Below are 26,357 nucleotides of genomic sequence, written 5' to 3'. Positions count from 1 at the left end.
AGTGCAGGAAGGAAGAAACATGTAAAGTGAGAACTGCATTCTCTTCAGGGCACTTTACTTACTACCTTTCTAGTTGGCCTTTTCAGGACCCTGTAAGTTTTACTGTAGGCTGGCACACTTCCAACCCTGCAAAGTATCTGCAGGGACTTCGTGCTAAATACAAAGCTATAATCTGTGTGCAAGGAGGAAGAAAGGTAGGACTCCTGAGGTCCCAAGCTGCACTGGCCTGAATGAGGTTCCCTTTATCACGGGCCTCCAGACACAAAGAACTCCAGAGAACATCAACCAGGCCAGGGAAACCCCACGGTGGGTGGAATAGGAAGCACTGGAAGAGTCTGGCCACGACTACACAGACAGTGCTATTAGCTACCCACGATTTGGGAAAGCCTGTCAACAGTAAGCACCAAGAGCTACATTCAGCATGTGTGGATGTAAGGAAAAATGGAACAGGCAGACGAGTAGAAACTAAATCCCTCATGTAAGTTAAACTCTCCTAGTCTAGCTGGACACTGCACACTCAGTATCTGTAAAGTTCATCTAAAGAGCCAAAGAAATGATCTGTGTCCAAAAAGGACCAAAATGACCTGACAGAAATGATTCTGTCCTGTATTACATGACACCAAAGGTGAAGATTGCAGGGAAAGTAGTGATAAACCAGAGAGGTCACGTAAGGTCATCTCTTAGGCCAGTCTACCTCAACTCTGTTTTATATCATGCACGTCAGTGAGAAGCTAAAGTGATAGTAGGAGGGTGGGAGACCATCTATGGATTCATATCAGCAAAACATAAGAAAAGACTGCATGATCAGAGAGGAAAACAACAAAGAAAGAAATGCATCATAGTTGAAAATCGAATTCACCCCCTGCTTCCAAAACCCAGCTCATTTTCTCCCAGTCTACCAAGTTCCTGATTGATGTAAATGCACCATACCTGAGGACCTCAGAGTAGCCCTTGGCAGCCGCCACATGGAGGGCTGTGGCCCCCGAACGAGGCTGCCTTACATCTTCTATTTTCCCACTGTTGAGCCACTGGCGGGCATCCTGTAACATCTGTTGTTCTTCTTCTTTTCTTGACTGCTCTAGATCAACTCCTGCAGAAACCAGATAGCCAGCATTACTGTAGGTCCATTTAAATCTGACAGGATATTTTCCTTAGGTTCTAAACACATCATAAATAAAACCACAAATAACAGTTTAGTCACCAAGTTGGGTATTCATCAAGTTTACTCCTTATTTAGAAGAGCAATGGCATTTATACACATAGTAGTAGTTTTGCCAGGGTTAAATCATCATTTTAAATACTATGCGATGGCAGTTCCATTAAAGGAACGTGCTTAAACTTGTTTTCAATTTTAAGAACATAAAGACCAAAAGAACACTAGTTTTGTATTATAATATTTGCACAATGCTGTACACTTCAAAGACCTTCTACATGTTATACTGTTTTAGTTGGCCAATAATCCTTTGAGGTAAATATAACAAATTACTATCACTATTTAACAGATGAGGAAATAAGCATAGAAAGGTGAGGTGCCTTTGCTCAAGGCCACAAAATACATCAGAGCTGCCACTAGAACTCTGATATCCTAGGTCTCTGTCTGTTGCTCTTTTCCACTTACTACACCATAAGACTGGTAACCAAAAATCTTGGTTTCATGGGGCATCTGGATGGCAGTCGGTTGAGCGTCCGACTTTGGCTCAGGTCGTGATCTCAAGGTCTGTAAGTTCAAGCCCCAATCGGGCTACCTGCTGTCAGCCTGTCAGTCCAGAGCCCACTTTGGATCCTCTGTCCCCTCTCTCTGCTTCTCCCCCACTTACACTCCCCCCAAAATAAATAAGTATTTTTTAAAAAAATCTTGGTTTCAGGTATGATATACTTTAAAAAAATAATCTACCTCTAATGTTCAATTCCATATGAAGGGAAATATACTGACCTGAAGCTACAGAATCTAGAGTAGCTGAGTAGGTCACGTGTAGTTAAACTTCCAAGGGAATTTAGTTTTTGTTTCACTTTAAAACATTATGGAGGAACTCCCAAAAGTTCCTTCTTTTAGCCACCAACTCTCCAACATCTGTGCCAGTGAAAAGGGACAAGGGTGGGGCATTCCCCCTTATATAAGATAATTACATGTCCCAAATACAAACATACCCATCCAAAGAGTTTTATACCCACAAGCAGGCTTTCTCTGTGTTTGGTCTACTCTCTTCCAACTCACTTCCTAAATGAGAACCTGTGAACTATCCAAGGATTATCTGTCTGATTTGGGGGGACAGACAGGGTGAAAGAGTAAGCAATTTATTTTATTTCTTTTTTTCCCAGTGTCACTGAGATACGATAGATATATAATACTATGTAAGTTAATTTTTACAACATGTTGACTTGACACTGACATACTGCAAAATGATCACTACAATAAAGTTAGTTAACAACCACATCACCTCCCAAAATTACCATTTCTTTTTTGTGCTGGGAACATTTAAGATCGCCTAGCAACTTTCAAGTTCATAATAGAGTATTGTTAATTATAGTTACCATGCTGTACATTAGATCCCCAGAACTTATTTTACAACCGGAAGTCTGTACCCTTTCTTTGACCAATATCTCCCCATTCATCCCCGCCCCCAGCCCCCCGGACACCACTATTCCACTCTCCATTTCTATGATATCATAAAATATTTGTTTCTTTCTTTGTCTGACTTATTTCACTTAGCATAACGCCCTTATTTCACTTAGCATAAGGCCTATCCATGTTGTACAGAGCAATATTTCCTCCTTTCTCATGGCTGAATAATATTCCATTATACACACACACACATATATATACACATATATATGTACGTTATATACATATATATATATATATATATATATATGTACGTTATATATATACATATATATGTTATATATACACACATACATACGTGTGTGTATATATACATACATATACGTATATACATATATACATATATATACACGTATATACATATATACACACATATATATACATATATGCACATATATGTGTATATATATATATGTATATACGTGTATATATATATAAAATACCTTTATCCATTCATCCATAGAATGACACTTAGGTTCCTTCCATATCTTGGCTATTGTGAATAATGATGCATTGAAAATGGGAGTACAGGTTTCTTTTTAAGATCTTACTTTTATTTCCTTTGGATATATACCATGAAGTGGAACTGCTGGATCACATGGCAGTACTATTTTTAATTTTTTGAGGAAATTCCATACAGTTTTCCATAGTGACTGTACTAATATACATTCACACCAAACGTGTACAAGAGTTCCCTTTCCTCCACAGCCTCACCAACACTATTTCCTGTCTTTTTGATGATAGCCATTCAAACAGGTGTAAGGTGATATCTCACAGTGGTTTTGATTTGCATTTCCCTGATGATTAGTGATATTGAACATTTTCTCATAACCCGCTGGCTATTTGTATGTCTTTTTGAAAAAATGTCTATCCAGTTCCTCTGCCCATTTTTAAAAATTTTATTTAATTTATTGTTTTAACTTACATCCAAATTAGTTAACATATAGTGCAACGATGATTTCAGGAGTAGATTCCTTAATGCCCCTTACCCATTTAGCCCATCCCCCCTCCCACAACCCCTCCAGTAACCCTCTGTTTGTTCTCCATATTTAAGAGCCTCTTATGTTTTGTCCCCCTCCCTGTTTTTATAGGATTTTTGCTTCCCTTCCCTTATGTTCATCTGTTTTGTATCTTAAAGCCCTCATATGAGTCAAGTCATATGATATTTGTCTTTCTCTGACTAATTTCGCTTAGCATAATACCCTTTAATTCCATCCACGTAGTTGCAAATGGCAGGATTTCATTCTTTCTGATTGCCAAGTAATACTCCATTGTGTGTGTGTGTGTGTGTGTGTGTGTGTGTGTGTGTGTATACACATACACCTCATTTTCTTTATCCATTCATCCATCAATAGACATTTGGGCTCTTTCCATACTTTGGCTATTGTTGATAGTGCTGCTATAAACATTGGGGTGCATGTGTCCCTTCAAAACAGCACACCTGTATCACTTGGATAAATACCTAGTGCAATTGCTGGGTCGTAAGGTAGTTCTATTTTTAATTTTTAATTTTTCTATTTTTAATTTTAATTGTTTTCCAGAGTAGCTGCACCCAGTTTGCATTCCCACCAGCGGTTCAAAAGAGATCCTCTTTCTCTGCATCCTCGCCAACATCTGTTGTTGCCTGAGTTATTAATGTTAGCCATTCTGACAAGTGTGAGGTGGTATCTCATTGTGGTTTTGATTTGTATTTCCCTGATGGTAAGTGATATTGAGCATTTTATCATGTGTCGGTTGGCTATCTGGATGTCTTTTTTGGAGAAGTATCTATTCATGTCTTTTGCCCATTTCTTCACTGGATTATTTGTTTTTTGGGTGTTGAGTTTGATAAGTTCTTTATAAATTTTGGATCCTAACCCTTTATCTGATATGTCATTTGCAAATACTTTCTTCCATTCTGTCAGTTGCCTTTTAGTTTTGGTGACTGTTCCCTTCGCTATACAGAAGCTTTTTATTTTGATGGGGTCCGAGTAGTTCATTTTTGTTGTTTCCTTTGCCTCCAGAGACGTGTTGAGTAAGAAGTTGCTGTGGCCAAGGTCAAAATGACCTGCTTTCTCCTCGAGGATTTTGATCCTCTGCCCATTTTTTAAAGTTTATTTATTTATTTTGAGAGAAGAGAGCATGCGTGCATGTGCAGGGGAAGAGCAGAGAGGGAGAGAGAGGATCTCAAGCAGGTTCCATGCTGTCAGCGCAGAGCCCATTGTGGGGCTTGATCCCACAAACTGCAAGATCGTGACCTGAGTCGAGATCGCGACCTGAGTCAAAATCAAGAGTCAGACATTTAACCGACTGAGCCACCCAGGTGCCCCCATATATGGACTTTATAATGTTGAGGTACATTCTTTCTATATCCAATTTGTTCAAATTTTTATCATGAAACGTTGTTGTCTTTTGTCAAATGCTTTTTCTGCATCTGTTGAAATGATCATGCAATTTTTACCTTTCATTCTATTGTTCTATATCATATTTATGTATATTGAATCATCCTTGAATTTCAGAGGTAAATCCCACTTGCTAATAGTGTATTAGCTTTCTTGTGCTGTTGAATTTGGTTTACTAATATTCTGTTGAGAATTTCTGCATCTATATTCATCAGGGATATTGGCCTATAGTTTCCCTTTCTTGTACTGTCCTTATCTGGCTTTGATATAATGATAAAGCTGTCCTCATAAAATGAATTTGAGAATGTTCCCTCCTCTTCAATTTTTTTGAAAGAGTTTGAGAAAGCTTGGTATGTATTCTTATTTAAATGTTTGGTAGAATTCACCAGAGAAACCACATGGTTTTGAGATTTTCTTGTTGTTTGATTATTGACTCAATCTCCTTGTTATCAATGTGTTCAGATTTTCTATTTTTTCCCGATTCAGTCTTGGTAGGTTGTATATTTCTAGGAATTTATCCATTTCTTCTAGGTTATCCAATTTGTTGGCATAGTTGTTCACAGTAGCCTCTTATGATGTTTTGCACTTCTGTGGTATCAGTTGTAATACCTCTTCTTTCATTTGATTTTATTTATTTCAGTCTTTTTTTTCTTAGTCTAGCTAAAGGTTTGTCAATTTTATTTATCTCTTAAAAAAAACAGCTCTTAGTTTCATTTATCTTTTCTATTGTTTTTTTCTGGTCCCTGTTTCACTTATTTCTGCTCTGCTCTTTGTTATTTCCTTCCTTCTGCTAACTTTGGGCTTAGTTTCTTCCTTTTTCTAGTTCTCTGAGATGTAAAGGTGAGTTGTATATTTAAGATTATTTCTTTTCTCCTAATGTAAGCATTTGTCACTATAAACTTCCCTCTAAGAAAAGCTTTTGTTGCATGTAAAACATGTTTTAACATGTTGTATTTCCATTTCTGTTTGTTTTAAGATATTTTTAAATTTTTTAAAATTTTTATTTTTTTGAGAGAGAGAGAGAGCATGAACAGGGGAGGGGCAGAGAGAGAGGGAGACACAGAATCCGAAGCAAGCTCTAGGCTCTGTGCTATTTGCACAGAGCCTGACATGGGGCTTGAACTCATGAACCATGAGATCGTGACTTGAGCCAAAGTTGGAGCCCAACTGACTGAGCCACCTAGGCGCCCTTCAAGATGTTTTTAAATTTTTCCTTTGATTTCTTCTTTGACCCACTGGTTGTTCAGTAACATGTTGTTTAATCCCCACATATTTGTGAATTTTCCAGTTTTCCTCCTGTTATTGATGGAATGTTCTGTATATGTCTATTAGGTCCATAGGATCTAAAGTATAGCTCAAGTCCAATGTTTCCTTGTTGATTTTCTGTTTGGATGACCTATCCATTGTTGAAAGTGGGGTACTAAAGTCCCCCTATTGTCAAAATAGACAATAATACAATAAATCTATTTTTCCTTCAGATCTGTCAGTATTTATTTAATACATTTAGGTGTTCCAAAGTTGGGTGCATATGTATTTATGACTGTTACACCTTCTTGTTGGATTGAAAGGAGTATCTAATTTAGAACATACCAGAATTCCATGGAAAGAGTGAACTGTCATGCTGCAAAGTTAAGCATACATTTGAATACCTCTTCCAACAGAGCATATTCCTTAACTGAAGAGTCAGAAATCAAAATAGAAAAGTTTGTTTCTTAAAGCTATTTTTAAAATCTCAGTTTGTTTAAAAAAAAAGTTTTTGTATACTGTGATGCCAATCTTAGGATAAGGCTGAGTGGGACTGAATGGTAAACTAAGTATAAAGTTCTTTAATTCAAAGGGCACAAAAATTATACACAGGACGGCAGTAAAAACAAGTATTTACTGCCCTAGAACATCATTATTTTAAGGTAGGCATTGGCATATTTTCCATAAAAAGCCAGATATCAAATATTTTCAGCTTCGTGAGCCATTCAGTCTGTTCAACTCTTCTGTGGTAGTACAAATGCAGCTTTGGGTGTTATGTAAACAAATGGATGTGGCCAGAATTGGCCTGCCTGTTCTAAAGGATCACATCAGGAAAGGCCACTGGAACTAAATCTTTTGGCATAAGTGCAGACTGTGGGTAAGGCAGTTTAATGGAAAGACTAAAATTCACTATAAATCAGGTCCACAAAGTTTCTTGATGGTTCTAGTAAACTTCCTAAAACCTGTCCTCCCTGCTATCTGACTATCTGCAATATTTTTTTTTTTTTGAAAAGAACCTAGAGACCTTCAGAAAAATTCTGGCTTATTCTCTGATATGGATTCTTCTGAAAATTAAGTCATAAACAGAATTTGGCCCATATTCAAATTTATATTATATATCATCCTTTCTTTAGATGTCATAATGTCTAGCAAAATCCAATACCATGTATACTCAGAAATGTTCATGCTCCTCGTCAGTCCAATTTGTATTATCAAAATAATCAGGTCACTCCCAACTACACAATGGATATACATCCTCAGATATGTCAAAAACAAGGAATGACTGCTCACCCTTTTGGCATTTGAACCATTCTTATGTGAATTCTTAAGAGGACACACAACACTGGTAATTGATGACTAATACTGTGCAGACAGATCTAATCCTCTCCTATCATATGATGATGAAAAACTCTTTACGGCAAATGGATTATTTTCTAAGTGGCAATGTTTGAGAGTCTCTCCTGGCCCCCTCTAATTGCTTAGTTTTTTTACCTTGTTTCTTCACTTGTTCCAGAAGAAGATCCTTCATGGCAGGCTCTTCTGCAAGGTCAGAGGGGACTTCACCTTCACTATTCACAATACCCACACTGGCTCCATGGTTAATGAAATACCTGTGTAGACAAGATCCAGGATCTGTATTATCTGTCAATCTGATATCAATTTAAACTCATGCATATGAGTGAGGCTACTGTTTTGAGGTTTTAAATATGGTCCCAGATGATGTGTTCCATTATTAATTTCTAACTCCATTAACCTTCAATAATTAGGACTGGAAGTGTCTCTATTTCCTGATGAACAATGCCAACAAACAAGATTTCTTTCACACTCATATTCCTAACTTCCACCCTCTCATTCTTATTGGATAGCAAGAGACTTTCTAAATACCATAAGGAAGACATACAGCTCTAAGAATTCACCTACCATCCCTGAGGTCCAAACAGATTCCCAAAAGGATTTATTACACTTGTAATATTGAGAATGAGAGCTCTCAGAAGGTATGTAAAGAAGTAATTCTCACAAAAACTTTCTCAATGCCACATTAGAATATATTAAGTAGTGCTGGGGTATGAAAATAGAAAAATAATGAATTAAAATGTGCATGAATCTGCGTAAATCGTGTCTCCACAATACCTCTCTCTTCAACCATACATCTACATGAAACCTTCTACACTCTACGAGGAAACTAAATTACTAAAGAAATAAATAGTTAAATTCTAAATAGATTCTGTATTGAAATGCAATACTCAATTCTGAGGAAGAAAGGTCTGATAATTTAAAAAAATTTTTTTTAATGTTTTATTTATTTTTGAGACAGAGAGAGACAGAGCATGAGCAGGGGAGGGGCAGAGAGAGAGGGAGACACAGAATCTGAAGCAGGGTCCAGGCTCCAAGCTGTCGGCACAGAGCCCGATGCGGGGCTCGAACTCACAAACCGTGAGATCATGACCTGAGCCAAAGTCAGATGCTTAACCGACTGAGCCACCCAGGTGCCCCAGGTCTGATAATTTTAATAGCTTAAATGGATCTTTTTTGATTTTCGAAGTGCTTTCACATAAAATTACATAATGAGTCAGATAATTTTATGAAGTAGACAATATGGGTAGTACTACCTCCACAAGAAATTGAGGCTCATCTATGTTGAGTAATTTTCTTAAAATCACATAGGTGGCAAATGACAGAGGTGACGGCCCCAGTCTTCCATCTTCAAGTCTAGTTCATCTGTTCACTAGATCAAGGTGCTTTGGGGCCAGTGAGAATCCCAGTAATGCTAGGAACTCTAACAAATATTGAAAAGTATTTAAAGGAGAAAAAAAAAACTATTTAAATCAGATTTCAACAATTTGGTGAGCATTTATTGGACCCCTACTATGTTTAAGGCATCACATTTTAGATACCGTAGGAGATTTTCAAAAGATAATCAATATATGGTCATTCTCTCTTCAGAGAGTTAGCAAAAGAGAAAGAATTAATGAAGACTATATTAAAATCATGTTTTTGCTTTCTTAGTGCCTAGTACATGGTATAACAGAGCCTCAATAAATGTTTTTAATTTATAGATCAATTGCACATATATAAAGTGCAAACGCATACACAATTCATCTAATTTCAGCGGTCTCTGTCCTTCCCTCAGTCTCAGAGGAAGACAGACTTTTTTCAATTCAAAGGTTAATATCCTCTCTTTGCATTCTTAGTTCTATCAAGTACCAATCCTCTGTCCATCAATTACTCCTTCATTTCTATATATTCAATATCTTCTCTCTTCTGGTTCCTCAACTTCAGGCCAGGGGAACATTCAACTACAACTGAAAAATCACCTTGAAAAATCAAAATGGAAATAATCTACACAGTAAGCGCTCAATAAAAGCTTTTTGTAGTGAACTATACCCTATACTCTCATCAAATTGGACCACTTAATGTTCCCAAACACATCCCATTCTCACTCAGCTCTCCTCCAAAGCTTAAGTAGTTTCCTCTAACCGAATGAAATACCCTCTCTTTATCCTTTCCCTTCTAGAAACTTTCCATATCTTTCAAGGTCCATTTAAAATGCTTTTGCCTTCACGTAGCCTTTGCCTGTTGTCAACAACTGAACTTTCTGTCTCCTTCCTAAAACTCCACCCTCTCCCCTGATCCCTCCCCAGCGCTAATTCTGGACCTCTGCCATAACACTATTGATGCAACTGCCCAATCAGGCTGAAAGCTACTTGAGGGCAAGAACTGTGTCTTCCTCACTGTTATCATTGCCAGAACATCGTGACATCATCTCTCTTCTCTTGGCACTCCATAAATATTACCTGAAATAAATGAAACATCTTAACTACTGTGCTCTGACATCTATTCCATCTCTTATTGGATCAGTCACAGTGTCACTTGGTTATATAGGCCTCTCTGTTTTTCCCTTTTCGGACATGTTCTTATGCCAATAATCAAGAAAACTCATTTCTAGAAAGCAATCTGGCTCACTATGACTCAGGGATTACTGTTAAGCAAAGCTTCCCTCCTAGACCATTTTTAGGGGAAAAAAAGTAAAAACCTGTTTAGTTTCACACTTTTACCTGTGTAAGAATAAATATCAATCTATAGAGTAATATTTACTTTACCCCTGAGAATCTTTATAGTTATCCAGAGACTCAGAAATACCAACTAGCAAAATAAATATGCCCTTTAGAAAATAAAGCCTCCCTATTCTTCCTTACTCATCACTAATATATTAGTAAAAATACTAATATCTAAAGGAGGAAGAAAGAAAATTTAATGTGTTTAAAAACTCAGAATAAATTAACATCCCAATAAACTATAAAGCCAAACTAAATGCTGTACCCTTGGGTCAATCTGCTGCTTCTAAGTTAAACACTTACTGGTAATAAAAATATAAAACATCCTGCTAACTAGCAGTAAGCCTGAACTCAAATTAAAATGAGAAAAATAATAGCCTCTAAACCTGTTTTTAAAAACATATCAAACCGAGTTCAAATATGAGACAAAAAGATAATGGAACATGAAATCGAATGCAGTTGGAGTCTTCCTAGAAAGCTAATCTGCCTTTTATTTGTCTCTACTCCCTTGAAATTTGGAATTCTGATGATTCTGAGGATAAGAATGCAAAATTTAAGATACCAAAAAAAACCAAAATGACCAAGGGCTAATCTTATCTAAAACGTTGTTCACGGGCCCAAAGGTAAAGTAACCAAAATGAGTAATATAAGCAGTGAGGTTTTTTTTTCCATTGTACAGAAAATAATGCTACAAAATGCAAATAAATAAATAATTTCAAGATCAAACTTTCTCATAATGATACGCACAATGAAAGATAAATTAAAGAAAGCCATCCCTACCACCACCTCACCCATGCAACAAATTCTAGTCTAGATCATCTCTCTCCTGGTCAGACTTTCATTTGACTAAAGAGAAATAATTTGTATGAGGAAATAGTAACTCTCACTGATTCCTTTCACTCAAGGTAATATTTATTTGGGCAGGAGATTGTTAAATTTTGAACTTATTTCCAAAGGAACCGTGTTCATCCAGAAAGATGAATTAAAGAAACCACTGTAAAAAAGCATTTACAATCATTCTCTGTACTCAGCTTCACAAAAAGAGAAAAAAGAAAGAGACTCCATGGATAATGCCAACACAAGTGATCCTAATTCTAAGCATGAGCTCTGCTAGTTACCTGCCAACGGAAAAAAAGTGAAATTCTTGGATGTAATGAGATTTGGCAACTCAGAAATCACAAACAAACCACCTGAACAAATAATGAAATATAAAAAATGAGGTGCTAGCATGTTCTATAACTATTTCTTAGACAAATTTTTTAAGTAAAAATTGAAATCTAGGAGGAAGCCACCTTAACTCTTAGACATCAGATTGTTGGCATTAGTGGGTACGGCTGAGAATCAGAGCCTTTTCTAGGAGACTCTGAGAAGAGGACAGTCTAAGGGATGAAGAGGTGACTGAGAACAGGGTAAAGAACCGAGACTGAAGAAAACTGCATTGTTTGCTTCTGTTGGCTTTGGGGCCGATCCCGTTGTCCACTTTTTAGAACAAGCAGCCCAGTCAAACACCAGTGCTGCTGCCTAGTGTTTCTCTGGCTCTGACTCTCCCTTTGTTTAACTTCTCCCACTGAGCATCCTGGCTCGAAAGCAAAACAGAGACACAGGCTCTCCCCCAGGAAACCTGGGTAAATCAGATTCTGCGGGAAGCCATTCCCAAGCCTCTACATAGCTGCCAACATAATTCTCCCTGCTGTTTGTTGAATAAGAGAAATATAATAGAGCTCTAATTATATGGAAAAGGGTCTTAAAACAAGCATCTGATTTTCAAAGGATCACAGAATATCATTTTATTTAGTGAATTTACCTTACCAACCTAAATTTACTCTCATCTCTAGAAAACACTCAGTTGCCTCATTTTAAAGATGTTTCAACTGCCAAAGTCTCTTTCCTATTTAAAAATAACTGGGACACCTGGGTGGCTCAGTCGGTTAGGCATCCAACTTCGGCTCCGGTCATGATCTACAGTCCATGGGTTCGAGCCACGTGTCAGGCTCTGTGCTGACTGCTCAGAGCCTCAAGCCTGCTTCAGATTCTGTGTCTCCCTCTCTGCCCCTCCCTGGCTCACACTCTGTCTCTTTCTCTCTCAAAAATAAATAAACATTAAAAAAAGTTAAAAAAATAAAAATAAAAATAACCTTGGGTGGCTGGCTGGCTCAGTCAGTGGAGCATGCAACTCCTGATCTCAGGGTCATGACTTAGACCATGTTGGGCATAGAAACTACTTTAAAATAAATAAACAAACAAATAAAATAAAAATAAATTTCATTCCTTCATTTAACACTTATTTAGTACCTCTTACACCCTAGACACCATGTAGTCAGGATTCTTCTGCCCAACGCAAGGGCAACTAGTTGTCATGGAGGTCAGGAGCTACTTGTGTGTCTTAATAAACATACCATTCAACTAATGTGGAGAACAAACACATGCCAATCCCTACCCTTCCTTTGTTCCATGTTTAGGCTCATTCTTCTGCTATTAACCATATGGGTATCATGATCAGTATGTCAGGCATTCTCCACCTTCATTTGTACTGAACACTGATTTTTTTCTTCTTTTTTTTGATGTTCATTTATTTATTTTTGAGATAGAGAGAGAGCAGGGGAGGGGCAGAGAGAGGAGACAGCAGACAGAGAATCCCACGGAGGCTTTGCACTGTCCACACAGAGCTTGATGCAGGGCTCAGACTCACAAACCGTGAGCTCATGACCTGAACCCAAATCAAGAATCGGATGCTTAACCAACTGAGCCACCTAGGCACCCCACTGATGTTTCTCTTAAACAATAAAACAAGTTTACAAGGAAGTCCAGAAAAAATTTCTAGGCCTGCCCACATATGTTATAGTTGCTCAAAAAGTGACCCAGATAGTGCAACAGACAGAAGCCACCTCTAAGTATGCCAAAATGTATGTTTCCTGAAAATAGAAGCAAACAAAAAATTTCAACTGAAAAACTGGATTTAGCAGCTATATATAAAAAATAGTATCAATTATTCCTTAAAAATGATTCATCTTCCTGCTTTTATAATTTGTAATAGAAATTACAACTGTTTATGAATTCAAAGTTTTAAGAGAAGAAAAGAAGGCTATTCCTACAAAGAGTCCAAGCCCACACAGAGACTCACTCTGCTATGTTGAGATAGCCACAGGAAGCTGCTGCATGAAGGGGTGTCCAGCCCTCGTTGTCCTGCTGGTTTACATTGGCTCTGTTCTCCACCAGAAACTTCACCATGTCCAAATTTTCATCAATACAGGCCTGAAAAGAAAAGTCCATTCATTCACTCGACAAGTACTTATTGAGTTCTACTACGTGCCAGACACTGCTCTGGGCACTGACAATACTTTAGTTGTAATGATATATTAATTTCTATTTCTTGCAATTGCTGATACCAGCATCCAGAGGGTGACTTGTAAGCTTTGTAATCTTATGCAAACCCCTGAATTGTCTTCAATATTCCAGCTGTGAAACAGGTATAATGACACCTAATCTTATTTACAGTACTATCAGGATTAATTGTGAAAGTGATTTCTAAAGTACTTCAAATGGCTGAGCCGTTTCATCATCATACTATAAAAAAGAGGACACGTTAGAAACTACTAATTGGCTTATGACTTTTAAAACAAAATAGTCATACAGAATCAAATGCAATTTCCCCAGTGGGAAGCTATAGTTTAAGATTCTAGGGTTGCCAAACAATCCCCGCTTTGGTGAGAAAGGATGAGGTGATCACTTCAAACTGAAGAAACGTATTTTCTTTTCATGTATTTTCTGAATGGCTCCAACCAATATGGCGAAGTATGTTTGTAGTTATGGGTAGTTATAGGGATCCTTAGCTGCCCATCACACAGCAACAATTAGGAGAAACAGCCACAAATAGCAATGAGATCTGCAGACCAAAAGGCTGTCTTAATAAATGTACAGAATAAAAAGGATCAATGCCCACATTGATAAAGGTAATCATTATCAGGGCTTTTATCGTTCCAAAACAGTTGGAATAATTCAGAACCTAGAAACAAATGAGACTCCTATTTTTAATGTCACAAAGTAAGAAAAATCCATTCACACGGTTTCAGATTCTGCAATGCAACTAATTCGTTTAAGAAACTACTACTTGTTGGGAGTTTGAGTATATAATATCCAAGAAGAGTATCCACAATTGTCTGTACAGGGTATTAAAATACTCCTCCCTTTTCTAAATATATATAAGGGATTTAAGTAGTATACATCTTACCAAGAGAACTTATGGGAACTCCCTCCAGAGATAAACCTCATGTCAATACTGCCTGGAAGCAGGGGCATGGATGAACAAAGGTTGATGCGCTCTGGATGAAAATTTAACTGGGTAACCCTAGTTACAAAAAGCACCTTTGTTCATTTTTCCCATTTGATACTCTTTTTACAGTTACTGAGATTAGCTAACATATCAGCCTAGATTTGATCTGATGCAATGGAATATATTCCTTTAACCTGACCTCTGGAAGCCAGATGATTTTACAGCCACAATTCATAATGGTCTCTTTTTCAATAAGTAGCTCTAAAAGTTACATTTCTTCTGTGTGTTCTCTTAGGTTTATCAACTTCTACAAGCATTCCTAATTTACTTTTTACTTCTTTACCAGGTAGAATACTTCATTATTATTATCACCAAATTCTTCTCATATATTGCTTGTCTGCTAGTCTGCAAACCCCATAGAGTAAGATTTGGCCAACTCATTGCAGAGTACCTTGCGAAAAACTGTTAACAAAGACTTTTAAGTGAAAGGATGGAAACGGGTACTTTTAAGAAAGGTACTGAAGTCCAAGGAGAAGAAAGTGTCGTGCCCATGTAATAACAAAGGCCTGTATCACGAAGGTCAAATGTGTCATCGTAACCTGCGTTAAAACAGCTGGGTCAACTGCTTCCTGCCTGGTTGCAAAATTTCTTTAGCTCAACAGTCTAAAAACTTAGCTCCGATGGCCACACCACCACCAGGCAGACTTTTGGAAGCCAATGTTTTCAAGATCATTCTTTGCTCTTTGATGATGACAGCAACCAAATCCCAGGGGGCCTAAAATAAGCCCAGTGAGTCCAGGTACGAAACAGGAGAAACTTCTCTTTCCTCTTATTTCTCTCCCTTCCTTTTCTTAATCTCCCTCACTCTATCACCACTTCAGTTTTATTTTTCAGTTTTGTGATATTTTCGTCTATAAATCTGAAATTCTTGAAAGAGTATTTTTAGAAGAATGACATTGTGACGATGTTTGGGAAGACAATAACAAAAAGCTGGCCTGATCTGCAATGTAATCTGGCAGATCATCAATCTCCAAAGAATCCTCTCAAATAAGATAAAGTAGGTCAAGAGTGAAATTATCCCCCATATCCTCCACAAAGTGAAGGAGAGTATATTGTTAAAAACATCAGCTTTGAAGCCAGACAGCCCTGGGATTGCATACCAGCTCTGCCAATGCGGATAACCTTGAATGAGGTATGTAACCTGAGTATCAGTGTACTCATCTACAGCATGAGAATACCACCTACCTCGTGGGCTTTTGTGGCATTGTTGTTGTTTTTAAGCCACCAGTTTAACAAATAGCAACTTCTTGTAGAAAAAGCACAAACTGTACTAACTCCTCACCCATCACTGCCTTTCCCCACCTCTAGTATCTTCTAGGAGGAAGGCAGTTTGGCTAAAAATGTCTTTGAACTATCAGGATTTTAGAGCTTGCTTATCAAGCCTGACTTCAAAAAATTCCCTTTCTAGGGTAAAGAATCCTGCAGGTTCCCAAATTCAGGAACAATGTGAATAAAATAGTATGTATCAATGGTTCAGCTGAAAGAGAATCATCCTCAGAGACATTCAACAGAGTTGTAGGGCACTCGCTCTCATGAAGTATCTTGGAGTGACCATTCCCTGTTCTTTTTGTTTCGGTCTCCAGAAGAAGGAATATGACTAAAGCCATGAAGGAGAGACAAATAATCACTGAAAACCTTCTCGAGTGAATAACGACTAAATTTAGATGCCCTTCTGCCCACTCCATCTGCAGCTGTGCTGCTGACTCATTCACGACTGAAGCCCGGTACAGATGAGCAGATTCACCCATCTGTAAAACCTGGTCCAGGGCCGTGGGCTCCAACACGATGTCTCTAGGCAGAGCTGCAATGAACCTTCCAGACAGATGAGTCTTTTCCTTTCCTTGAACAGGCAAAGGATACTAAAAAAGTTTCTGATGTTACTCATGACATCACTGGGAATATTCTTCTTTGCATTTAGCCCAATTCCTTCTGCTATGGCTTATGTTCATTTCCTTCTGCTTTTCAGTCCCGAGGACACACAGAATATTACTAAAATAACAAGTTCTTCTAAGCTCTTTAACAAAAGGAGATATTATTTAATTATTGGTCCAGAGAAATATTAGAAAAATTACCAGATAAGAATTTAAAGTTTCATAAAATCGGCATGTCACATTTCCTTGGCAATGACAAGCTATCTCCAAAGAAAAAGACTTGATTTTACCAATAAAATGATAAAAGAGCACTATGATCTCTATACTGTACCTAACATTGCTCTCTCTCTATATCAAAGACAAAAGTGGCTGATGGTTGATCAGTGCCAGAGTTAAATCTGGGAGTGCAGAGAAAGCCTTACAAAACAAAGCCTCCTCCATTCCCAAAATAGCCTGCAACTGTCACCACCACCAAGTGCCGCTGGCTCCAAGAGCTGACCTTGCTCGCGTATATCAGAATACTGCTAAAACTACCTACCTTTGCCCCAGAACAACTCTCTTCCCCACAAACCCAGCTCCAGGTGCCAAGGCAGATGACACACTAGAAGCTGGGCTTGGGGCAGCATAACATCTACGTGTTTGAATTTTTCAGCTCACACTTGCCTTGATTTCAACAAATCACACTGACAAAAGTGTTGGGAGATGATGATCTTTGTATTATATCCCCATTCCATACATGTCACTATTTTGTCCTTTAGCCTCTCCAAATTTACATAATTCAATAATAATTGAATAATAATTAGTACTATTAATTATATTAATACTTGATAATTAATATTATTATTTACATATAAGGTATATATTCAAAATTTATATAATCCCCCAAATTATATAATTTCAACTGATGCTAAAAACCCTAGCTGCTTGGAGATAACAGCAAAGAGCATAATTTCTTTCACACAAACATTCATCAGCCAAACACCACATTCCTGAATCACCTATATGAACATCTCAAGTCATTGCTAGCAAAGCTAGAACATAAATTCCACTAAAGGCTACTGGTTCACTGATGTAGCCCAAACACCTAGAACAGCATTTGGCACATAATAAGCCCTCCATAGATATTTGTTAAGTAGAAGAATAAATGCCCAAATGCACAGAAAGTCACATTTTCTGTACATTTAGTTGATTCTCAGATATCTAGAATCACCCAAAGACCTGTCTAGGATGCCCAAGGTGATTCCACCAAAATCATATAGCACATCCATGTATGGACTAGGGCCAGGTCAAGGATGTTATATATTGCTGCCTCCCATCCATTTTGTATTGTCCATGTATCTCTTTTCCAGTGGTGTGGTGTGTTAAATGGTGGCCCCCCAAAAGCTACACCCATATCCTAGTTCCTGAAACCTATGAATGTACCTTACTCGGAAAGGGGTCTCTGCAGATATAATTAAGGATGTTGAGATGACAAGGTCATCCTGAATTATCAAAGTGGGCCCTAACTCTAGTGACAAGTGTCCTTATAAGAGACAGGAAGGGGGAAATTTGAAATAGCCCAAGGGGAGGAGGCAATGCGACCACAGAGACAGAGACTGAGGTGATATGGCCACAAGTCAAGGAATGTTGACAGTCACCAGAAGCTGGAAGAGGCAAAGAACAAATATTCCCTTAGAACCTACAGAGGGAGTGTGGCCTTCACAACACCTGAGTTCCCCACATCTAGCCTCCAGATTATAAATTCTAGCCTGTGCAATAATAGATTTCTGTTTGTAAAGTTAAGCCACCACATTTACAGTAATTTATTACTAAAGCCACAGAAAACTAACACAATTGGCAGGGAATAGGAAGTCAGAACCTGAAGGGTCTGCCTCATCCTTATTCCTTGGTATTGATGAAAATTAGAACTGTGATTCACCCCTTCTTTGCCAGATGAAAAGTGGTCAAAACATTAATTATATCACTTTTTAAAAGACAACTACATTTAATAGAAAGTTCTAGAACCCCCCCCCCCCCGCCCCCATCATTAGTCCAAATAGCAAATGCCTTGAAAGACCTGACTGTGGTTCTCACGTTAAGTATTTTGCGGAAAGTATTCTGGCTGCTGACTGAAACTGAAACTAGGATGGCAGTACTGATGAGGAGTTTGCTCTGAAACGCAACATTTCAAAGCTCAAAGTCCCCCTGCTCCAGTGAGGTCGCCTCCTCACAGAACAAGAATGTATACCAGTAAATTAAAGGTGGTAAAGGAGTTAGTAAATTTGGAAATCTCAATCATCAACAGATCATCACTACGAAAGGGCTTTAATATATTAGTAGTTAAGACAGATCCAAATGCTTGAGTCACTCCTTCCAAGTACCTGTCTCTCTATTCCAATCATGTCATGACATAGTATAACTACTACTCAAGTGAGAATCAGAATAGCATTCTGCTCCAACATGACAGGTGACTCCAGCAACTGTCAGCCCTGTGTGAAAGACTTACAACCCCACTGGCATAGACAGTTTGGCTCCCAGGTGGTGAGAACTATATCTGATTATGTACTCAGTGGTCAGGCAGGCTCTGGACACTGATCTGTAGCCTTTCAGGAGAGATAGCCAAGAGAAACAGCAGAAGTAAAGAATGTTCCATGGAGTGTCATACCGATTAAGATTGTGTTCTCAGTAAATTGGCATAGTACCCATAAGACTGTAAATGTTTACAATTTGGGACTAGAAAACACCTTCCTTCAGTTAAGAGCAAGTATCATATTGCCTAAAGGTTGACAATATTTAGATATCAAAAATATGTTCATTGTGGACGCCAATAAAGCCTACTCTAAAATGTCCCAAGGCCTGACCCTTCAAATGTTGCCTTCAACCTTCTGCATTCTCCATGCATTTATCCACCTGAATGAAGAAAGACCCATTACGTTGTCTTACAGGTATTAATTTGGCAACTTTGTACCATACAAGGTTATACACATCTGACCTACCTCTTGTTAGATCAAGACAGGTTTTTATAAAGTTGAGTAGAAGGAGAAAGGGCCCAGGAAATGGAAGCAGCATCTTCTTAAAGTCCATGGTTACTCTTCAAACAGAACTTTTAGAGTTCCAATGTCCAAATCTCTGTTTCATTACTCGTTGATAATCCTGATTTTGAGGAACAATAAATGAGGCCTAGTAATTATGGTAAAAATCTCAAGCATGAGTTCCTCTCAGGTCAAAAGAGTGTCCACAGCTTGTAGATACTTCTACAGAAATAAGAAAGCCCTTGCTGAGGTTATTTTCTTACAAATTCTGCACATAAGAGCTGAGGCACACTAAGTATTGGGATGATTCATCTTAACAGACTTGATCAAAAGAAGTTCCTTGGAAAAAGCATATTACAACAAGGATGTAAAAGGAAAGAACATGGTAGTTAAAGCAATAAACACTAGGACTTTTCATGTTACAGATGGAGAAACTAGTCCCAGAAAAGTTAAGTGACTTATTTAAGGTCACATATTCAGAACCACCTAAATGTTTTCTACTTACCAATTTAGAGGCATCCAAAATAGAGTTCATGGGCCAGTCTCCAGATACCACTTGGCTCATGGAACATTTTTAATACCTGATACTATCTTCCTAAAAATAACTTTGCTTTAGCATATATAGGGTAAACTGATATTAGTCTAACTCTCCAATAATTTCATATGAGGAATGTGGTCAATTGGCTGATTTGAGTTGGTCACTCTTGACGAAGACTAAATGCAAAACACAAAGATCCCATTAAAGTGCTTTGGTTACCACTCTGTTTATTAACATGAGTCTGGATTAGAAACCTCCCTCATATCTTGGCTACCTGTCTTAACCACAGCCCCCCAAAGGTCTATTCTGCTGCCAACTTGGCATGTAGAGTAAATTGCTGTCCCAGGGAGAAGGATTTTACTATTTAACTCCAGATCACTCCGTGCCCATAAACAAGTGTTTCATAAGCCGCAAGAGTACGGCCTGAAAGCTATGGCATGGGCAGTGCTCCATAGCTGTCAAGTAAGCCTTGTGAAAAGAAGAAAGGCAATTCTGGGATCTGAGTTAGGTAAGGAGTAAAAGCGACAAAGAAATTACAGGAAGAGTGAATTCTCATAAAGCATAAATCAATACAGCAAATTTTATCCCTAAAAGGAGATACTGAAATAAGAGGTTACTATTTTCCCAGCACATTTGATTTCCATCAAGAGTTTTACACAGGCGAAGCTGGTCCTATGAGAATCTGTATCGCTTACTGGCATGTCTCCCCACACATACGGTCCCCTACCCAGTACAGTGCACTGGTTAAGAGGGCAGACTACGGAATAAAGACTTCCTGGGCTCCAATCCCAGGTCTAGTGGTTAGTAGTGTTGTGTTCTTAAAACAAATTACCTCAGTATGCTTCAATTCCCTCATCGATAAAATTATCATACCAATCATGGTACCTACTTCATGGGGTTACGAGTGAGCTAATGGACATAAAAACACTTAGTGTCCAGCATATGGGTAAATACCATGAAAGTGTTAGCTGCTGTTAGTATTATTATTACTACTACTACTTCCTCCTCCACCACCACCACCACTACCCTTGTCTCTAAGACTCAGCAGGAACATTCCTTTTCACACAAGACAGGGCAAGAATTACATACTTAAATATAAATATAGCATAGTCTCTATGTACGTTCTAGTAGGTGCCAACAGACCACAGTCAGGTTCTATTAACAAGAGAAGGAAGTAAATTAAAAGGATTAGAGGAAAGGGAAGACAATGAGCCAGCAGTGGAAGAATGACTCCTACAGCTGGCAAAGGAAATTCAAGGGCTGCCTACTGGGTTTTGCCATAACAGAGTCACGGCTACAGAGGGGTCCATCAAGTCTATTGTTAGCACAGGCAGAAAATCTGAGAAGACAGATTTAAGTTCCGGATCTGACACTGACTCACATTACCAAAGAACAGGTTAAGAATTTATCTTAGTAATATGCTCCTTGACTGTGAAGTATCTTTCCATTTATTCATGTAACAAACATTTACTGATGCCTATACTACGCCAGACAGAGTCCTCAAGGGGAGATAAAGGAATCAGAGATGAAGAAGGCTTTACCATTTAGTGGTAGAAAGAGGTATGTTAATGACACACGCCAACAGAAATCATACTCTAATATAAAATGAGTGATATGTACAAAGTATTATAACACAGAGACAGAAGTCACTAACTTTGGGGGTAACGGGGAACATTTCAGAGAATGGATATTATTCACCTAACTTATAAAAGGGAAGGAGTCAGCCAGTTTAAAAAAGCAGGGATGAAGAAAACCAGAAGCAAAGGGAACAGCAATATTGGAGAAAAGGAAAAGGTCTGGAGAAAAGAAAAAAAAAAAAGACAGTTTTTTGGAATGGTGAGAGGTTTGGCATGTATGTACTCAGATGGGGGTGACGGCACACACGAAAATCTGAATAGGGCTTCATTTGCCATACTGAAGAATGTTCATGGGAGATGGAAGGAAGAAAGATAGGTAGGATAGATTGGCAGCAGTGAAAGTCCTTATGCCTCGTGATAAAGAGTTTAACTTTTACTCTGAAGGCAACAGGGAGATGCTGAGTTTTTTAAACCAGAATTGTATCTTAAGAATGATAACTGTGGGGGCACCCGGGTGGCTCAGTCGGTGAAGCATCCAACTTCAGCTCACGTCATGATCTCATGGTCTGTGGGTTTGAGCCCCGCGTTGGGCTCTGTGCTGACAGCTCGGAGCCGGGAGCCTGCTTCGGATTCTGTGTGTGTGTCTCTCTCTGACTCTCTCTTTCTCTCTCAAGAAATAAACATTAAAAAAAAAAAAAAGAATGGTAACTGTAGTGGGAATATGAATATTGAACTGCTGGCAGGAAAAACTCACAACAAAGACACCACTGAGAAAATTATAATCAAGGGCTAGAGAGGATGAGGTCTTGAAGTGAAATATTAGCAGTAGAGACATTGAGGAGGGGACAGACTTGAAAAGAAGCCTCCCTGAAGCAGAAGGGACAGTGTAGCTGATTCGAATGCCTACAGTGAAAAAGGATAAGATTTTTGAGAGCTTAGGACCCTGGGTAGACTGCGACACCACTTAGCCAAAACAGGGAATATAAGGAAGTCTTAGAAGTCTTTTCTGTTGCTGATTCCTACCTAGTGTTAATTTCTGTTAAAGCCTGAGTGACTTATATCCAGGAACTACATCTGAGCAGCAAGATAGCATGTACTGCTTGCTGCCCTTTCCCTATTAAATAATCCTAAAGTGAGCCCAGGGAAAACATGCCAACCAGCCCAACCTCACAGCTGTTCTTAGCCGCCCCCCCCCCCCCCCCCAGCAAAGCTTCGTTGTTGGGTCAGTGTCATGAATACGGTGGCATGGCCCTGGCACAGCATTACTGTACAGGAGCCCACAGAACAGGGGAATTGAGGTTACGGTAGAAAGCTTCAGCTACTGCTGGAATCTCTTCAGAGTCACATGTTAGTGATAACAATGGTGACTTTACAACCCAAGAGGACACCTCCAATTTTTCCTCTAAAGTTAAAATCTTTGGGATAGAAGGTTGGTAAATTAGAAGCATTTTGTTTTGCCCTTGTGGTATTTTAAAAATAATGATTTTTCACATTAAAAATTCCACATTCAAGATTTTTAAAAAATTAGAGTATCTGGGGGCGCCTGGGTGGCTCAGTCAGTAAGCGTCCAACTCTTGATTTTGGCTCAGGTCATGATCTCATGGTTTGTGGGATTGAGCCCCCCTGTCAGCGTGGACCCTGCTTGGGATTCTCTGTCTCCTCTCTGCCCCTGCCCTTCTCACTCTTCCTTTACTGCTCTCTCTCAAAATAAACTTAAAAAAAAACAAAAACAAAAAACAAGGCACTTGGGTGGCTCAGTCAATTAAGCATCCAACTTCAGCTCAGGTTATGATCTCATGGTTCATGGGTTTGAGCCCCCACATCAGGCTCTGTGCTGACAACACATAGCCTAGAGCCTGCTTCGGATCCTCTGTCTCCCTGTCTCTCTGTCCCTCCCCTGTTCACATGCGTGCACACTCTCGTTCTCTCCCAAACATAAATGAACATTAAAAAAAAAAAATTAGAATATCTGACAATGCAAAGAAACAATTAGTTGAAGTTGAGCAGCAGTTACCTTCTCTAAGCAGAGCATGAGTACCTGACGCCCCACACCCCACCATTCTCTACTGTTTTATACCTATGCTGCTTTATCAAGTTATATTACTTGCCCATCCTCTTTAGGCATTCTTCCCAAATATTTTATTATGAAAATGTTTGAACATACAGAAAAGTTGAAAGAATTTCACAGTGAATACCGATTTACCCTAACGTGACCTGTAGTCCACCATTAACACTGTGCTATACTTCATCAGGTGTCTGTCCCGTTGCAGACATTCTTTTTTTTTTTTTTAATTTTTTTTTTTAACGTTTATTCACCTTGGGGACAGAGAGAGACAGAGCATGAACGGGGGAGGGCCAGAGAGAGAGGGAGACACAGAATCGGAAGCAGGCTCCAGGCTCTGAGCTGTCAGCCCAGAGCCCGACGTGGGGCTCGAACTCACGAACCGCGAGATCGTGACCTGAGCTGAAGTCGGACGCTTAACCGACTGAGCCACCCAGGTGCCCCGCAGACATTCTTAATAATGTCCCCAAATACCTCACAAACATGTCATTAGCAAGAGTTCAAAACTTGTTTGGAGTACTCTTTTTCTTTTGAAGTAAAATTTACATACAGTGAGAAGCACAGATCTTAAGTACACATTCACTGAGTTTTGATAAATGTATACACTTGTGCTATCCATCACCTCAGGCATTTCAGCATCCCTGAGGCATCTAACCCCTGGGACACAGAAATGTTTGCCTACACTGCTCTGACCTCAGCACTGTCAGTGGCCAAGGAAATTCTGGCTATCAGTGGAAATATAGTTGACCTCTCTTAAGGTAGCATCTTATTTCTGCTGGGCCTTAACAGACCAAATCTGGGTATAATCAATTTTGCTGATAATATGAATTCACTATTGGGGCTGAAAGAGAAGGCACTAATGGTTAAGACTTTAGAAATCTAAATAACTTGTTTTTTCCTGAAAGCATCAAGCTCAATAATATAAGTAACGTGGCCTACAGTTTAATCCTCAGACCGCTATATCCTAGATATAGGATAGTGGAATGAATAATAAAGAGCAACAGATAAGACAAACATCCCTTGAGGTCACACCTAGAAGAGTTACACTTCACTCTCCCTGACTAGCTTGGTGGTAGTGTGGAGGTCACCAGGAAAGCTCCTGTTATTTACTGATTAAGAGGCAACATTCCCAGGATGCCTGGGTGGCTCAGTCGGTTAAGCGTATGACTTCGGCTCAGGTCATGATCTCACGGTTTGTGGGTTCGGGTCCTGCATTGGGCTGGATGCAGCAGCATCGGGCTGCTCTGTGCTGACTGCTCAAAGCCTGGAGCCTGCTTCAGATTCTGTCTCTCTCTGCCCCTCCCTAGTTCATGCTCTGTCTTTCAAAAATGAATAAATGTAAAAAGATGTTTTTTTTGTTTTTTTTTAAAAAGAGGCAGTATTCCTAAGCTCTAGAAAAGACCAGGAATAGCAAAAAGTAAAAACTTCACCTTTTAAAAGTAGAATAATGGGGAAGTGAAAACCTAAAAAAAGGACTCAAAATTTACCGTTAAGTCAAAGACTTTCCATGTAGCCCAACAATGCAATTGCATCCCTTTATGGAAACGAAAATGAGAAATGCCCCGTCTCCTTTGATGGTAAGTGCTTACTTATCTGAAATCAAATACAAGCCTCCTGAAGCACTTCACTGGCAGTGTGCTCAGAATAAGTTGAACGTTGCCAAGACAAAGAATTTCAGACACTGTTGCAGAGGTGCTGAAGGTTAAGGAAAGAGTGTGTGTTACCTTGTTCTTTCAATCTATCTCAACTGTCTCATCTATGGAGTGGCCTTGAGCCCCAGCTCTGAGCAACTGTATATCTAGGACAGAGGTAGAGGGCAAATTTCAGAACAGAATGAGGGACATTACAAGACACTGTACAAGCAAAAGAGTGTAACTTTAATGTCACAGCCCATCCCAGTCTTCCTACAATAGAGTTTCCTGGCTGTATGATAGAAAGCACCACCCAACTTAACCTTCCTTTCATTTCAGGGTTGACAGGAGGACACATGAGATAACAAATATGAAAACAGATTTTTAAAAAGGTAAGTAGTACATAAATCCAACTATTGCTATCAATGCACGCTCTCTGTGTTATTTTAGAAAACAAACTGAGTATTTTAGGCTTTGTAGGTCATATACACTCTTGTAGATACTCATTTCTGCCACCATACTATGAAAGCAGCCTTACATAATACTACACCAATGAGTATGGCTGTGTTCCAATAAAATTTTATAGATCCTGAAATTTGAATTTTGGAGAAGTCTCACATATCACAAAATAATATTCTTCTTTTGCTGTTTTCAACTAATTAAAAATGCAAAAACCATTTTCAGCTCATAGGCTGTACAAAACCAGGTAGCGGGCTGGATCTGGCCCATGGCTATAGTGTGCTGACACCCAATTTAGAGCACTGGCAAAAAAAATTTGAGTTCAAATGCTAGCTGTGAAATTTAATGGCTATAAGACCATAGGTAAGTTACTTAACTTCTCTCTGCCTCGGTTACCTCATCTTTAAAATGGAAATAACAATAATAGTTTTCCCATAGTGTCAAGTTATGAGGACTATGTGACTTCCTATGTGTAATGTTAAGCATGTCACTGGCACAGTGTAACTGCTCATGCATGTTGCTTCTAGCTATTGCACACCATTCCCATAACAATTCTCCAAACGTGCCACACTTT

At 38.8% G+C, this 26,357-nt stretch overlaps 1 protein-coding gene across 8 annotated transcripts in view; it reads right to left on the bottom strand.

The window, feature by feature from the left end:
• Positions 1–26,357, bottom strand: part of PPP1R12B (protein phosphatase 1 regulatory subunit 12B) — a 212,078-nt gene that overhangs the window by 142,846 nt on the left and 42,875 nt on the right. For 7 of the 8 annotated variants that reach the window (XM_060644095.3, XM_060644094.3, XM_060644089.3 and 4 more), the window contains exons 2-4: positions 13,426–13,556; positions 7,741–7,859; positions 931–1,090 (exon numbers count right to left, since the gene is read on the bottom strand). In XM_060644095.3, the coding sequence (XP_060500078.3) occupies positions 931–1,090; positions 7,741–7,859; positions 13,426–13,556 (410 nt within the window). Of the gene's footprint in view, positions 1–930; positions 1,091–7,740; positions 7,860–13,425; positions 13,557–19,480; positions 19,587–26,357 lie in introns of those variants that run through there. The other variant, XM_060644093.3, reaches the window with a different exon arrangement.

The sequence above is a fragment of the Panthera onca genome, chromosome F1 (assembly GCF_046562875.1).
Source record: "Panthera onca isolate mPanOnc1 chromosome F1, mPanOnc1 haplotype 2, whole genome shotgun sequence".
Classification (NCBI taxonomy): Eukaryota; Metazoa; Chordata; class Mammalia; order Carnivora; family Felidae; genus Panthera; species Panthera onca.
Note: the sequence above shows the minus strand (reverse complement) of the source record. Positions and strands in the feature narration are given on the sequence as shown.